General features: G+C 54.5%; 1 protein-coding gene across 1 annotated transcript in view; it reads right to left on the bottom strand.

Moving 5' to 3' along the window:
• The window catches only part of LOC137671381 (tyrosine-protein phosphatase non-receptor type 11-like), a 37,575-nt gene extending 21,938 nt beyond the window's left edge, over positions 1 to 15,637 (bottom strand). The window contains exon 1 of the mRNA XM_068414889.1: positions 15,546 to 15,637. Within this exon, the coding sequence (XP_068270990.1) occupies positions 15,546 to 15,559 (14 nt within the window). The 5' untranslated portion in view covers positions 15,560 to 15,637. The remainder of the gene's footprint in view (positions 1 to 15,545) is intronic.
• Between the last annotated feature and the right edge of the window lie 534 nt (positions 15,638 to 16,171).

Raw genomic sequence — 16,171 nt, 5'->3', positions numbered from 1 at the left:
GCACTCTGAGGACAGAGTCACATCAGGAAGACAACTGTAGAAACATTGGCACATGAGCCACAACAGATGAAGAAAATCAGCCAGTTACAGACCAGCTCCTGTCAAATCTCAAAGATCCTACTGTAGACTCAGCCAGTTCTAGGCAACAGCCAAGAGAAGAGCACACCTCGTGAGAAGGTCTCCCCTGTGCTCAGTTTCTCTGGGCACAGCGGAGCCCTCCTAGCATGGGCCACCAACACCACCAGGCAGCTTTTTCTGCAGAAAGTGAAGTCTGAGCGTGCTCTGCGAGATGTGGGTTTTCAGCCCTCACTTCTGCACCACCATGGTTTGTGTTTGGAGGTGGGGGATGTAGCATCTCATCAACTTTTCCTCTTGGCCTGAGTAGCACGGTCTCTCCAGTTGCCCCTGAAGCCAGATATCTGAAAGCAGCGTGGGGAGTATCCCACAGAGGTTTTACTCAAGAGTAGGAGAAAACAAGCCCTTATTCTACCTCAGAATGGACTGCCCTACCACCACACTGCAGTGTGGCATTAAACCATTTTTCCTTCCCCAAAAGGCCTGTGCAAAATTCACAACCAAACTAAAGCAAAGCATTTCAGCACCTTGGGATCCAGCAGACCCAGCATGTTAACCTCTACCTGTGAATCTGCCAATGAAGTCTCCCGTTCTTGAGCACTGAAATTAGACACAGTATTTCCACTCGTTGTACATTTCATTTTAACACGTGGCCACCTCAGAAGTTGGTTTGGCTGCTCAGGAAATGAACTACACACACAAACCCACAGCTATCCCAACCTCCACGCTGCCCGTGAACATCTAGGAGCAATCTCATGTCCAGTGGGTGCTTTCAGGAGTAAAACCTACTCCTGCCCAGTACCCAGCTGCTACAAGTGCAATGCCCACTGATCTTGCTGTGAGTTTAGGGTCTAATACCCCAAGAGCAGAGGCTCTCGCTGAGTTTGTTTTCAAAGCAAGCGTAAAAATCCCTTACAGGATACGCACCGTGTTAATTTATCAGACGTTGCACGGAGGCAGAGGACAAGAAGCACAGCACAACAGTGAATCTGCTAGGAAAAAGGCACAATTTTTGCCTGACAATTCTCAATTTCCACAGAACGGGAGAAACAGACCCAGTCGTATCGGGCCAACGTGCATTTCGACACCAACTGGCAGCTGGGGCTCTTCCAAGTTGCCCAGAGGATTTACACCCATGTTCTCTTAATTAAAAAAGGTGCAGCTAAGGCCCTCAAGCTGTTTGGAACGCATCAGCCCCAAAGGTGTGTGAGGTTATTGTTTTCAGCTGCAGTTTTCAAATTTTCTGAATTAATTCTCCGAATCAAACTTATATCTGAACCAGCCTTTTCTACTCAAAGGGTATTGAACTGTTAGGACCACTGAGCTACACTTGAACCTCAGCCAGAGAAGGCCTTACCTACTCCTCTCAAAATAGTAGGAGAAATCTCTTCTGAACTCCCTCCATTCATGGAGGTTTACTGGCCTGTACATTACAGATGTTTTTGTTCTCATAAAGCAAGTTAAAATTAAATTGCAGGCCCACCTGCCAGACAGTTGGGGCATTAAAAATACGTGTCACCAGCCAGCACCGAAACCAGCCCAGCTGCTGTGTGACTGACAGGCTTCCTCCTGGAGCAGAACATTCGTTCAGCTGCTTTGCTGTGATCCAGTGAAGCAGAACGCACCCAAAGAAGAGACCAGAAACAGAGAAACCCGTCACTTGTGCAACACATGAGAGAACAGCATTGAAATGAGGTTAGTACAAAAGCCTCAGGATGCTCCCGAGATACAAGGGGGTGTAAACTACCAACAGGCTGTAGCAACTTTCATCATCCGAATCCCTGCAGAGTGCTGCAGACCAGCCCACGCTCTCCGCACGCCCATGGAAGGAAGGAAGGACGGAAGGAAAACCCAAGGCATGCTCCACATTACACCCCGTGGCAAAGAGCCACGGCCGCTTGCACAACGATCCCGTTGCGTTTAACAACCTCAGACACGGCTGCAGATGCAGCCCAGTTCCTGCCCTGGACCCGTTCCCTGCGTTCCCAGCAGACAGGATTGCTTCTCCACACATGCACTGTGCTTCCCAGCCTGGCAAAGGGCTCCTCCCACGTTCCCGTCCCTACTCCAGCAGACCCTTTCTCATACAACTCCTACAGTTCATGCCCCATATAACCTTCACTGCTTTGCAAACTGCCCTTCTGACTAAACGTTGTCATTTCACAGAATCAATCAGGTTGGAAGAGACCTCTGGGATCATCGAGTCCAACCATTGCCCTGACACCACCATGGCAACTAGACCAGGGCACTAAGTGCCATGTCCAGTCTTTTCTTAAACCCCTCCAGAGATGGTGACTCCACCACCTCCCTGGGCAGTCCCTTCCAATGGCTAATGACCCTTGCTGACCATTTCATGGAGTTTATAAGTATCTACAAAATTTAGAGGTGTCCAGCAGCTTGAAATTACACTGAAATTACAGTGCTCCAACACAGGCAAGCTAGTTATCAGCAGGCGAAAGCGTGCTCAGCCAGAGACACGGCAAACGAAGAGATAAGCGAGTAACTATTAACGTAGCATTGCTAACGAGGTAACGCAAGATAAAAATCTAGTAACATCACAAAACGACACACTGCTCGCAGCAGGGTTAACCTCTCCCAAGGCTGCAGTCAGCACCAAAAGCCTCTGCAGTAATCATATTAACAGTAATCATATTAATTATATAAACGAAACTGCTAACACACCGTTTCCCAGCGCTGAAGCCAGCACAAGGAGAAAGTTACCATCACCCCTGTGCTGCAGAGGCCTCTGAAGGGTAGTTTCCACTGGAGAATCTTGCCCTTCTGCAGAGAAGTTGCTAGTCTGTGGCTAACAAGCACTGTTAATCACTACTCCCACCCTAATAGCGTCCACACCTCTGTAGGTGCTCTCCAACTGTTATTAGCTCACATCCTCCCATAGCACAAGTGGAACCTTTCTGTGCAATCTAAACGACCCAGATGATCTCCACGACTTCTTCCCTTTGCTTTGTTCCCACTCAGAAATACCAGCTTTGTTAAAAATAGAAGCTAGACACACAGAGAACAGAGATCCTACCTCACCATAACTGGTCAAGGCTCCTGACCCGGCAGAGTACGCAGAGAGAGTCGTTAGTCCACAGAAACCACAGGACAGCTCAAAAGGCAGTAAGATTCGTAGGATATGGGAGGTGGGGAGAGCTTGCTCTAGGATGTGGAAGGCAGTTTGCTGCCCGATAGGAACGTTCCAGCCTCCAGCATCCTTCAGGAGGGTTGGCCAAGGTGGTGGAGCCTGGAAAGCTTCAAGCGAAGAAGTGACAGCTCGTTATTTACCAAAAAACAGCCCAGCTTATTCTGGAAGGGAGTGGGGGTGGAGAGCAGAAAAGGAAGTCATCTCGTTCTCTTATCGGTACGAAGCCGGCAGCTGCGAATTCAGTGTTCAGAGGGAACTGGGGAGGGCAACCACCACACGCACATGGTCCGTGACGGCATCTGTCAGTTTATGGGCAGCCAAAGCTAACGAAAGAGAAAGAAAGAATGGCTAATGGGCAAAGTTACGCCCCGTGGAGCTCCTGTGTCTGAACAGCACTTCTTAGGAAATCCTCCTCCACGCAAAGCGGCAAGAGAGATTTCTGCTCCAGGCCTTCAGCGCTGAGCGACTGCTGGAACAGCAGCCATCGCCTTCAGGGCGGCTGGGAGGGGAGAGCACCAGCTCATGGACCCCGGCTCTGCTCCTGCTGGGTACAGGACCACCACGCTCCTGCGGGAGGAACCCTCAAGACACTCAGATGCCCTGGAACATCTTTGCATCCCTGCTTGCTTTTTGGGTTTCTTAATTTCAGCTCAAAAGGCAGCCCCTTCGTTTGGCTCCAACTTGGTTCCTCTGCCCTCCAAAGCGGGGTTCAGAACCCATCACTCGTGCACCTTCTCCCTCTGCTCTGGGAGCTCTCGGGAAACATGCTGCCCTGCTCTCCACGTTCAACAGCACGTGCTGCTGGGCCCCAAAGACAACCGTACCTCAGGCAGATGCCTTTCTACACAGCCTGAGATGGCTTCTTCTGGACAGCTGACAGGAGCGTGTAGACCACACAGCTGTAGGGCACCCAAGTTAGAGTCCAGTTTCCTTATTCAGGCATGAAGAGAAATAGTCATTTCCTAAGGGTGATGCAGAGCAGAACCCGATTCTGTGCCCTGACTAGGCGGGGATACTCATCTCAGCCACTCAGCACAGGTGCCTAAAGTTAGACGGCCAAGCATCTCAACATGTCCAAGTTTAACACAGAGAGATAGCAAGGTTTATAGGGAGAGATAACACCTTTTATTAGATCAGATGACATAACTGGAGAATGCAGACAAGCTTTCAGGCACACAGACCTTTCCGCAGGCCACCCCTGGGCAGAAAGGACTTCTGTTGTCAGTCCTGCAAGAATCACAGAATCAATCAGGTTGGAAGAGCCCTCTGGGATCATCGAGTCCAACCATTGCCCTGACACCACCATGGCAACTAGACCAGGGCACTAAGTGCCATGTCCAGGCTTTTCTTAAACACCTCCAGAGATGGTGACTCCACCACCTCCCTGGGCAGCCCCTTCCAATGTCTGATGACCCTTGCTGAAAAGAAATGCTTCCTAATGTCCAACCTGAACCTCCCCTGGCAAAGCTTGAGGCCATGTCCTCTTGTCCTATCGCTAGCTGCCTGGGAGAAGAGGCCAAAGGTTGCGGCGACTGAGGGCAACTCCACTCTTCCAAACGGAGCCTAAAGCCACCACTGATCTCCCTCTCTTGGCTCGGCAAGCTAGGGAGGAAGACCACAACACCCAGTTCTCGCAAACTTGGGATCGTTACAGCCCTGCAACCTCACGATTGGTCAAATCACTCGCTCCTGCCCAGTTCTTTAACGTCCTTGCGTCACCAGCTTCATACAGCAGGAGAAACGCGAGCTCAGAGGGCTGTCCTCCTGCGGGCTGGCAAACAACTAAACACACATCAATCAAGGTATTAAAGAGCTGGGAATGCGGCTGCCTCTGCAATCCTGAGTATTTAGTCCATTATCCCACAGACACTTAGCGCAATTATGGCTGCTCTGCGGCCAGCCTTTAATGTGCCACCAGAGCAGCTGAGGCACAGAGGAGATTAGAGACCAGCAGCAGTCTCGACCGCAGAGCAAAGCCGAGCACTCTGGAAGCCCTGTCTCGCCGCAGCGAGCGCGGAAATGCTGGGCTGGGGACTGACCCCACAGGGCCCTGACGATGGGGAGCGGGAAGCCAAGAGCACAGAGCTGGGGTCGCGTTTAGGGTTTGTCCCCACCCAAGTGGCTCGTAGAGCAAGAGCGGGGCTTCTCGTCCTGCTAAAGGAGGAAGAGCAGCTCTTGGGCTCGAGAAGGATGCTCGCTTCCAAGTCGGAAGGAAAAGCTGACAACCCCAGAGGGAGAAGAAGAGCAACTCAGGGGCGTGATTCCTGCTAATGGAGAAGATCCAGACTAGAGGCAGAGCTTCAGCATTTTCTGGGTTAACTGCCATCAGACATCTGTTCAGAGACAGAATGGGTCATCGTTACTTTCTCATGCCAGCACTGTAAGAGCCTTCTTCTGGGATAAATATTCATATGAGCCATAGAGAAGAGAAGACATGGGTGTCTGCCTTCACATCAGAGTCACTGCCCAGGCACCAGCGCGTGAAGTACGAGCGACCAGAGGTGGGAAGAGTGCCCCAGCTGATCGTTTGTAGGATGGCTCGTCACATGAGAGTGACCACATGCAAACAGCCTGCACTACTATCCATCCCGAGATCAGCAGCTGGCTGCTTCGAGGCACTCAGCTAAACACCAGCCATGGGAAATTCCAGCCCATTTTCGCTTGCACTAGTCTGAAGACCCTTAATTCTGTGGCTTATGCCCAGCTCTGCTAAACACCAAACCAGAGGTTTACGGTTTGGAGAAGCCCGTTCAAATCACAGAGGTGCATCGCATCCCTCTTCTTCCAGAGGTCAGGAGGGACTCCAAAACCTGCCGATTTCACCCCAGTCAACCACTTTGAAACTATGCCCTCCTCACTAAATTGCACTTCTCAAAGTACATCAGTTCCTCTTAGCTTTGACCATCAAGATGACACCACCGAAAGTTCCCATTGCTTTAAAGCTACAGCAGCAACGAATACTGACACCCCCGCTCCCCAGAGCGGGACTGAAACTCCGGTCTGAGACACAGCTGACAGCAGCTGGTGGGTTGGTTCAGCTCAGAGAGGCAACGGGCTCCACAACGTTCCACAGGTTGGAATAAGCCCTGACTAAAGATGTGCCAGGGAGTGGGTGCTGCAGCCTGTGCAGCAGGTAACAACCAAAGGGCGAGGAACTGGCTCGCAAGGCGCGTGCAGCCGCACTTACCTGCCATCTTGCCAAGACAGCCCCCCAGGGCAACCCCGAGCCCTGCTGCCTAGGGAAAGCCTCGAGAGAAGGGAGTCAATGGACAGCCTGGCAAGGCATGGGCCCAGCAGCTGCCCACAGGGCAGCGGTTACACCTCGGTGCCCCATGGCAGCCCCTGGCCAAAGCCTCAGCCATGGTCGTGTGAAGTTCCTTTGCTCCATCTGGTGGTTAGAAAGCTTTGAAAGCTCTGCAGAGCAAACACGGGCTGCTCCCTCACGTGGCCTGCTCATCTTCTGGGCTATCTGTCCAGAGAGGCTGAGAGGTGCTTGGGGTGAGCCACCTTGGTAAGGGCAGGGAAGCACTTTGAAAGAGCAGAAGGCTGCTGAATGCCCCAGTGAGGGCATCACCCCCACGTTGGATGACCAGGGTCATTGTGAGTATGAGAACCTGAGCAGTCAGCCAGGCTCCCGTGTGCAGACCACAAGGCTGGCCGCTTTCTCCAGCGGGAGCCCTCGGACAGGCGCTCCAGGGAAGCGCTTTGGGAGCAAGTAAAGCAGCAGTGGTAGGGCCAGAGGTGCTGTGCAGTCCAGCACCTGACAGCATCAGAGGGGATCATTGGGCTCCCACCTTCCATGTTGGATGACGGGAGTAGGAAAATGCTTAAGCATTCAGACCTGGGCTATGGGAAACCAAGCGTGCTCTGCTCAGCCAGGAGTAAAACGAGTTATTGTTAGGATGGGCAGAAAAAGGACGGGAGGAAACGGCCTCAAGTTGTGCCAGGGGAGGTTTAGATTGAATATCAGGGAAAATTTCTTCACTGAAAGGGTTGTCAAGCACTCGAACAGGCTGCCCAGGGCAGTGGTGGAGTCACCATCCCTGGAGGGATTTAAAAGCCGTGTAGATGTGGTGCTGAGGGACATGGGTTAGTGGTGGGCTTGGCAGTGCTGGGTTGATGGTTGGACTCGATGATCTGAAAGGTCCTTTCCAACCAAAACAATTCTGTGATTCTAAAAGCCCTGACCCATTCTCCCAGGAGCAGAGGAAAACCAAAACCAGCTCCCAAGGCGCCACAGACAGCCCAAGGAGCCCACGGTTAACCAGCCCCTTCCTCATTCAGCAGGTTCCTCTCCAAGCACCACAGCGAAATAAATAAATACAGAAGGCAATAAGGAAGCCAGAGCTGAGCCCAGGATGAGAGGGACCGGAGGGGTGGCCTTATGCTACAGCATCTTGGCTTCCCCTACCCCGCCGCACCACCTCTGCCTGCCGCGATCTGCCGGAGCCCGCGGTGTCACGTGCGTTCCTGTGAGCCCAGAAAGCCTCGGCTTTCAGCATTATATAACCTGACGAGCTAATTAAAAATGAGGAGGTTTATTTTGGACCCGGGCAGGGTGACAAGACAAAAATATAGCCCATAACAGGCCCGTATCCCCTTTGAAGAGTCGCCAAGACTATTTTTTACCTAGATACATCATGAAGAATTGGAGAGAAAAAAAAATACCACGGCTATATTTAGAATTTAATCAGTGGCAGGGCTTGTTACACTTCTTAGAGAGGAGAGTGACGGAAATATTTCAGGAGGGTGGGAGGAACAAACAAACAAACAAACAGACTACCCCAAAAAAAAACCAAACCAAGGACAAATATAGCCCTGGCAACTACCTTACATGGCAGGGATGCTGCTCGAGGGTGTGAAGGGGGATTTTTTTAATTGTTGTTTTGAAATTAAATCTTTGTCACCTTCCCACCCTCTTGAAATCCCCAAGGCCAAACAACATGTCCCGAGGGATGGGCTCTCCCCTGCCTATGTCATATATTCACAGTTACCCCAACTCCCAAGTGTTCAAGCTGTCCGTTTCCCTCTGCTGCGGAGGGGAACGACGAGGGGCAGCAAACCAGGGCTGGGGGAGCGAGCAAAGTACCAGCTGTGAGCAACCTCAGGGTTCCCTGGGATGGAGCATCTCGCAGATGTGAGCAGCTCTGCCCTCAGTTTCTCCAACTGGAATCACTCTGTTTTTATAAATACTTCAAAAGCTCCTTGGAGCAGGAGGGGAAGGTGCACGATCCAACCTCTTGCCTGTGTCCTATTCGTATTTTTAAGGCAGGTCTTTTACCATTGTTTTGTCAACCCAACCGCTGCCTTTTTACACCCTCTTGGCACCCGCAGCACCTGAATCCCAGAATCAATGAGCTTGGAAGAGCCCTCTGGGATCATCGAGTCCAACCATTGCCCTGACACCACCATGGCAACTAGACCAGGGCACTAAGTGCCATGTCCAGGCTTTTCTTAAACCCCTCCAGAGATGGTGACTCCCCCACCTCCCTGGGCAGCCCCTTCCAATGGCTAATGACCCTTGCTGAGAAGAAATGCTTCCTAATGTCCAACCTGAACCTCCCCTGGTGACGCTTGAGGCTGTGTCCTCTTGTCCTATAGCTGGTTGCCTGGGAGAAGAAGCCAACTCCCACTGCGCTACAACCTCCCTTCAGGTAGTTGTAGACTGCGATAATCTCCTCAAACCCACCTCCGTGCCAAGCCAGACAGCGAGCCCACGCTGCTCAGCCCTGCTGCACCCCAGCAGGCGAGGGAGGAGGACATGGGATTTTCCACGCGGGGTGGGCAGGGGGACCAAAGATACCTCGGAGTGAGCACGGGGCAACGGGAGGGAGAGGGAATCGTCCCCTTGGTGCTGCGCAGGCTGCCCTCAACCAGCTCCTCTCTCCCTCATCTGGGTTAAAATAGCCGGGGCCAGACAGTTCCCTTGAAAGCTAACGGGTACCCTCAGTCTGACCAAAAAGGGAACTTTCAAAATATGTCATTTTGGAGAGGAGGGGAGGGGGGAAGCCGCATCCACTGAGGCACCGCAGACGTGAACTGCAGTTTGCAGCCCACAGGAGATCAGCAGAGAGTTAAACAGAGTCATGGCACCGTCCAGATAAATCTAACGACTGTACATTGGGAACGGGAGGAATTTCCAGCCCTTATCCTCAGGTCACAGGCAGGTTCTTGCTCAGCTGGATAGGAAAAAGGAAAGGATGGGGCTGCACGAAAGGCCCTTGTGCATCAACAGCACAGATATCTTCTCCCCCAGATAACATACAAGGCGATGCCAAGGCACGAAGATTGCCTGGACTGGAGGAGGACAGTGAGAACTCAGCCTGCCTCAGCACGGCAGTGAAGGCCACTGCTGAAGATGCTGGACACCTGCACAGCAGCCCCATCTCTGCCCGAGAGGGGCCGTGGAGGTGGGCACAGGGACTGCCTGCATTGGGCACCTGCCTTTCCCTGCTCTCCCTGCCTTTCTCCCAGGTCAGCCAGCAGTCCCACCTCTGCGCTTGGGAAGATCGAGGGATACCAGCCACAGCCAGCACAGGCTGGGAACCACCCCCACCAGCTTTGTGCACGGGAAACCTCGAGGAGATACTTGCTACGAGACAGGCTCTCCACCTGATAACGTAATCGCGATGGTTGCAGCAAACACCAGCCCGACTAGAAAACTCAGCTCACCCTCTCCTCCCTCAGCGCTCCTTTCGACACCAAGAAGCTGCAACAAGCAAGATAAACTTAATCACTCCTTGCTGTGAGAGGCTTCCCCAGCCCAAAGCCCTCGGGAAGGGGCTGGGGGGAACGCTGCTGTGATTCGCCCTGGGCACGCACGCTCCTGCCAGCGGCCACGGCTGGACCAGGCGACCTCCTCCTCGAGGCACTTATCAGGGTGCCTGCTCCCTGCCCCGGTGATGGGAGCAGAGGAGAACTCATCTGTCTCCCATCCCATCATTAATAGCCACGGGGGCATTTCACAGATGTGGCAGAGGATGAGGCTCATCTATTTCCCTTGTCCCTGTGGAAATGTCTGTGACTTGACACAGAAAATCTCCTCCAACACAGAGCCAAGGGGGGCTGCAAGGCAGAGCCCCCCAGTCCTCCTGAGCCCTGAAAGCCTGATACTCACAGTCACTCCCAGACCACCTGACAGATGCTTTTACTGCAGCTGAATCTCAGCAACATCCTTTCCACACGAGACCTGCCTGGGACACCTGTGACAGCCACAACATCTGCTACAGGAGGAGCAGCAGCTCAGAAAGCCCAGGAGGAGATGCTGAAGCATACATCTCCTCCGAGCACGTCCCTCAGCCAGGCCTTTGGAGAGCACCACTGATACAAGCAGCAGCAGCACGAGCTATTTGCAGAAAAACCCCACATAGACAGGAAGCACACGGTTCCTGATTTCCAGCTTGCTTTAATGCAAAGAATTTCCTTCTTCCCTTCAGACCCACGCAGGAAGCCTGCAAACAGACCAGCCCCATAACCTGATTAGGGCCCATCCTACGCACATTTCCTGGAACACGCCACTGGGCTGCAGGAGCCGCTTTCCATCCCTCCCCACCACTCAGCTCAGAAGGCAGCAAGTGCAGCCCTGCCCGAGCCACTGCTTTTGGTCAAGGCAGCGAAAACACAACAGACTAAACTCCCTCCTCCTGCAGAAAAAGGATTCATCAATGCTTCAAGAACTGCAGCCTTAGGAGTACTTCTCCCCTCCACACCTCCCAGAGGGCACGGGCCTGTTTTTAGCTTGGAAATAGGTTTTAGCTCTGTTCATCCCTCAGGGCAGGGATGGAAATCCAAACGTCAGCATTGGGGAAATAAGTTTTTAGCGAGGCGTTTGGGAATCAAAGGGCATCTACACTGCGAGGGTGGGAGGGTGAACACCACAAAGACACTATGGAGATGGGTACTAGATCAGTGACCCAGCTGGGAACAGAATCACAGAATCAACCAGGTTGGAAGAGCCCTCTGGAATCATCGAGTCCAACCGTTGCCCTGACACCACCCTGTCAACTAGACCATGGCACTAAGTGCCACGTCCAGTCTTTGCTTAAACACCTCCAGAGATGGTGACCCCACCACTGATGCCCACCTTTTTGCACACCAAGAAGCATCTGGGGCTGACACAAGCCAGGGTTTCTGTGGCGGTGCTGGAGACACCGGGCTCTGCTCCCCTCTCCCGGACGCAGAGCCACGGGCACGCTGGCTACCGCCGCTCCCCTGGCAGAGCTGCTTCGCTGGAGCACAAAGCTCCGATTCATTCATCCAGGTGCCTCCGAGGTTCCTGAGAAGAACCATCTCCTAGAAACCAGATTTATTTAAACCTTGCAGCTCCGGTACCACCCCGCCACAGAGGAAACTCGCCCTCAATAGAGCTTTGGCAGCAGGGGCTGGAAGAGCGGTTTCCTCTCCGGTGTGCCTTGCCTTACCCTGCAGACAGCAGGAATTCTCCTTGGCAGCCCGCAAAAGAGATGTGGCTGCATCCGAGAAACGCGTGCCAGGGCCAAGCGCGCTTCGTTTGTCTTGGGACCATAACGAGAGCAGCTCACTCTGCCTTGGGGGAAACCAGAGGATGCTGGAAAATCACCGAGGGCCTGATCCAACATCCTCTCCTGGGCAAGGCTAGTTTGCTCTCTCTGAGCGAGGCCATTAGCCATTCTCCCTGGAAAAGGGGAGAGAAGAGTGTATTTATGCATTTCATGACCTGCTGTAAGGAATTTGCACTATCTGGAAATGAATGGTGGGCTGGGGGCTTGTAATTGAGGTGTAATTTAAGTTGCTGCCAGTGTTCTCGTCCTCATTTACCACAGTAAAGCCTGGTGAAAAAGCACGTCGGCTCCTTCCACTGACAGAGCATTTCCCATCCCTCACCCGTCCAAGCAGCGGGTGTACACGCAGCCTGAGCACACATTTGCACAAAAGCCTCTGAGTTTCAATTCTCCCGTGCTGCTGCTAACAGACCCGTGTCCAAAGACATCGTCATACAGCCTGGCCAGAGAGAGAAAACCAGGGAAAATCTGAGCTGGGATTCAGGTGCAGCATCAGCACGCTCCCACCAGCGAGCTCCGCACTCATCCTGGGTCCAGCCACCGCCTGCCCGTGGTCTGTTGTTGATGAATATCCCAGATGCCAAAACACTGACCTGGTTTTGCTTCCTGGACCAGAAATAACCACATCCCCACCGCCACCTCAGTTGCCAAAGTAAGCAGCTATCGCAAGGACTCAAGGTTAATATTTACATTTGGGTTCGGCGCAGGAAGAGTGTGTTTTCTCACAGGTGAGGGGAGAGCTGGGACCACAGGCTGCTCAGCTGGGCAGGGGATGGGCGTTACATTTCCTGGCACTGCAGCAGATGCTCAAGGTTGGACAGTGAGCGAGGCTGCAGGATTCATCTGGATGCACTGCTGCCTCAGATGTGCAGAACACGGCCTGCACAAGCAGGGTAAACCACCCTGGAGAAAGCACATGCAGGACTTGGCCAATCCTGATTTATCAGCCATGCCGGAGCAGCCCTTGCTTCCCACCCGGGGGCTGCAGCAGCCCTGCTCAAGATAGTAATTACAAGCAATCCAAGACTTCAAAGGGAACCACCCACAATGTGGCATAAAATCATTGCGGATAAAAGTAATTCAGCTACAGCAGTAAACTAGATTTTAAAAAGGTTCATCTGAATGCAGGGAAAAAGTTGTCAAACAAATGTCCTCAGCTCTGGATACCACTCGGCAGCTCTTTGTCAAGTCTGCTACAGCAATGGTGCCATTTCACCAGGGTACCGATCCCCCCGACACCATCAGCCTGCTCGTTCATTGCCCCAAAAACTGGAAACCTCGTCCCTTCAGCCTCAGCGTCCCCTTCCAGGGGCAGTTTCACCCTTACGCTGCTGTAAGCTGCCTGCCACCACATCTGCTCCCGAAGCCATCCCCCCGATTCAGACATCCGTATTACCTTGCCCCTGTGCCAGGGCAGAAAGGAACGCAGCATCCTTCAGTCCCAGCAGTTCCTCTCGAAACCTCGACTGCATCCACCAGAGCATCCTACCGTGCAGCCACGGGACAGTGCTGTGGCAGGGGGACAGCCACGGCAGGTCACGTATGCTCCAAACCTGAGTGACAGCCCACAACCACACTTGTACCCACACCAGCTCCCAGGATTTTCAACTGTCGACAGCCCCGCTGCAGCCCGCTGACGCAAAGCCAACACGCAGCCACAGAGGTGGCCCCCGAAGAGAGGAACCAGCACCTCAGCTGGGACGGAGCTGCTGAGAAATCACTTCCTCCCAGATCCCCCTGCTTCACAGGACCCTCTTTCAGCAGCTCCATGCCACCAGCCTTTGTAAGTCAGCCCCTAAGCCTATTAATGCCAAAGCACCCCTAATTCCAGGGGTCCCCATGCAAGCCTGAATGACCTGCGTAAAGGATACGGGTGCGATGCTGACAGTACCCAAAGGATCCACTATTTAGTACTTCAGTTGGGCTTTGCAGTGACCATCCCTCCTGAGGGACTGCTTGAGCCTCTCAACACTCCTCCAGCACAGTTCAGGATCTCAGTAGATCCACCTGGGCAGAACCAGGCCATGGTTTGAGCCAGAGGAAGAAAAGCATCAGCCAGGGTTCAGGCAGAAGAGAAAGATGCCATACAGATCTGTCAGGCACCCTACGTGTCAGCAAGAGAAGAAAGGCTGGGGCCAAGCCAGCCTTGCCACAGCGCAGGGAAAAAGGACCTGAGCAGCGTTGCAGAACCAGGAGCAATAAATCCAGCACTGCAGAGCACAGGTGGAAAGGATGGGGGCAACAGATGCTGGGAGCAATCAACCCCCACCACAACAGCCAACCCACGCAGCTCTGAGCCCTCTCAGCAGCAGTACTACTAGCCAGCCAGGTTTCTCAGGACTCCTACAAGGGCTGAGCTGGCAGCAGCGTTACAACCATTTTGCTGTCTCCAGCAGTCTGTTGCCTCAGGTAACTGCCCGACAGGGTGGACCGAGCAAGGTACAGGCAGTGTGGAGAAATACTGACCTGCCTGGGGGCACAGAGAGCACTACCAGAGCCGAGAATGAAATCCAGGGGCCCCACGTCCCAGCCCTCTGCTTTATACTCCATCACCCATCAGCAGGCATGTTTCGTAACTCACCGTGGCACCGCCCAGATGAACACTGCCTCTTCCTAAACTACTTCTGCACGCTTTGAACCAGGCACTCACAAAACACGGCTCAGCACTTGTACAAGGGAGACAGTTCGGGATGGCAAAAAGAGATCCAAAAACCCATAAACCAAGTACCTGAATCCTGGCATTGCAGGAATGTAAGTGAGGAGAATCTGGAGTTACTACATGTTCAGGAGATGGTTGTCAGAAACCCTGCTCATGACCTGCCCGTGTTCGGTCCTGTACCAACACCAAACAAGCACTCCCTGTCCTGTAACCGATCCCAGTTCTCAGCCTGAAGTGACCGTCAGCTGTACGGCTGCTCCCCAGCCACCACCCTCCCCAGGGTTCTTCAAAACACACTTGACTTCTAACACCAACAAACACTTTTTCAGGTCACCTCAAGGCTGTCTCCGTGAAAGGAGAGACAAGAAGGAAGAACCCCCAAAGCAACCCCTCTGCGCTGCAGCACGGGGAGCTGGGCGGGTGGCCCGGCTCGGAGCTGGCTGGCAAACAAGCACGGAAAGGGACTGGCCACTGGACGGCAATTTACCCTCTTGAAGCCATAGCAGAGAAGGAGGAACCGAGAAGGGACAACGTCCCCAAGTCACACAGGCTCCTGCTGCCACTGAGAAAAAGACTGAAGCTTTGAAACAGCTTCTTTGGAAGAAGCTGGGGGAGGCACCACCAACACACCAGCTGCACCCAAGTATCTTTTTTTTTTTCAGCTCACAGCCCACGAAGGTTATTTCAAGCAAGTTTTAAAGCTTGGGCATCCCCTCTTCAGCATCTCTAACGTAGGTTACAGAGCCTGCTAAGACACGATGCTTTAGGGTAGCGGGCTTCTCCCGCAGGCACGGAGCTCCCTGCGGCAAAGGGGGCACAGGGCGACCCGAAAGAGCCTGCGGGGCAGGGGCAGGGCTGGCGGGGGGCTCTGGACACGGGCAGGGGGCTCCGGGCAGGGCTCGCAGGCTGCAGCTCCAGCACAGCCGCCGAGCCCCGAGCCACTACACCGACCCACGCTACACCGACCGACGGGCACCCGGGCGGGCCAGCGCAGCCGTTCCGGCCCCGTTGCTCGGCCAGCTCCGAGGCGTCCGGTAGCCGCGGGTGCTCCGGCAGTGGCCACCGCCGCAGGGAACCGCTCGCCACGGGTCGGGTCGGGTCGGGTCGTCGCTCAGGCCCTTACCTGCGGGAGGTCATGGCTCCGCGGAGACACCGCGCAGCGGCCCCGGCCCCGCACCGACTGCCCGCACCGCCGCGCCCCGCCGGGGCGGCTGGGCCACGGGCCGGCGGGGAAACCCCTCCCTGTGACGCGGGGGAATCCCCGCCCTCCGCCCCGCCCGCCGCGGAGGCCGCGCCCCGCCGCCCCCGGTCCGCTCCCACCGGCCCCCGCCGCCCCCGGCCCGGCTCCCGCAGCCGGCGGGGCAGGACGGCACCGCTGGCCGTGTCCCCCTCCCCGCAGCAGCTCGCAGGGAGCCCCGCGCTGCCGGGTCCCGGGCCAGACGCGTGACACAGCGCCGGGCCCCGCTTCCTCCGCCCCGGAGCCGTTCCCCTCCGGTGCTGCCGCTCCGTCACCCCCCGGGCTGGAAACCGGGCTGTGTGCGTGGAGCACCCGCGCCCCTCGGCAGGCAGCGCCGCAGGAGCCGAGTCCCGACAGTGTGCGGGATTTCATGGGCTGTTCAGCCTGGAGAAGAGAAGGCTCCGGGGAGACCTTCCAGCACCTTCCAGTGCCTGAAGGGGCTACAGGAAAGCTGGAGAGGGGCTTTTTACAAGGGCATGGAGTGATGGGATGAGGGGGAACGGTTTTAAACT

Source organism: Nyctibius grandis, chromosome 17 (genome assembly GCF_013368605.1).
Source record: "Nyctibius grandis isolate bNycGra1 chromosome 17, bNycGra1.pri, whole genome shotgun sequence".
NCBI lineage: Eukaryota > Metazoa > Chordata > Aves > Nyctibiiformes > Nyctibiidae > Nyctibius > Nyctibius grandis.
This window is presented reverse-complemented; position numbering and strand designations above follow the sequence as displayed.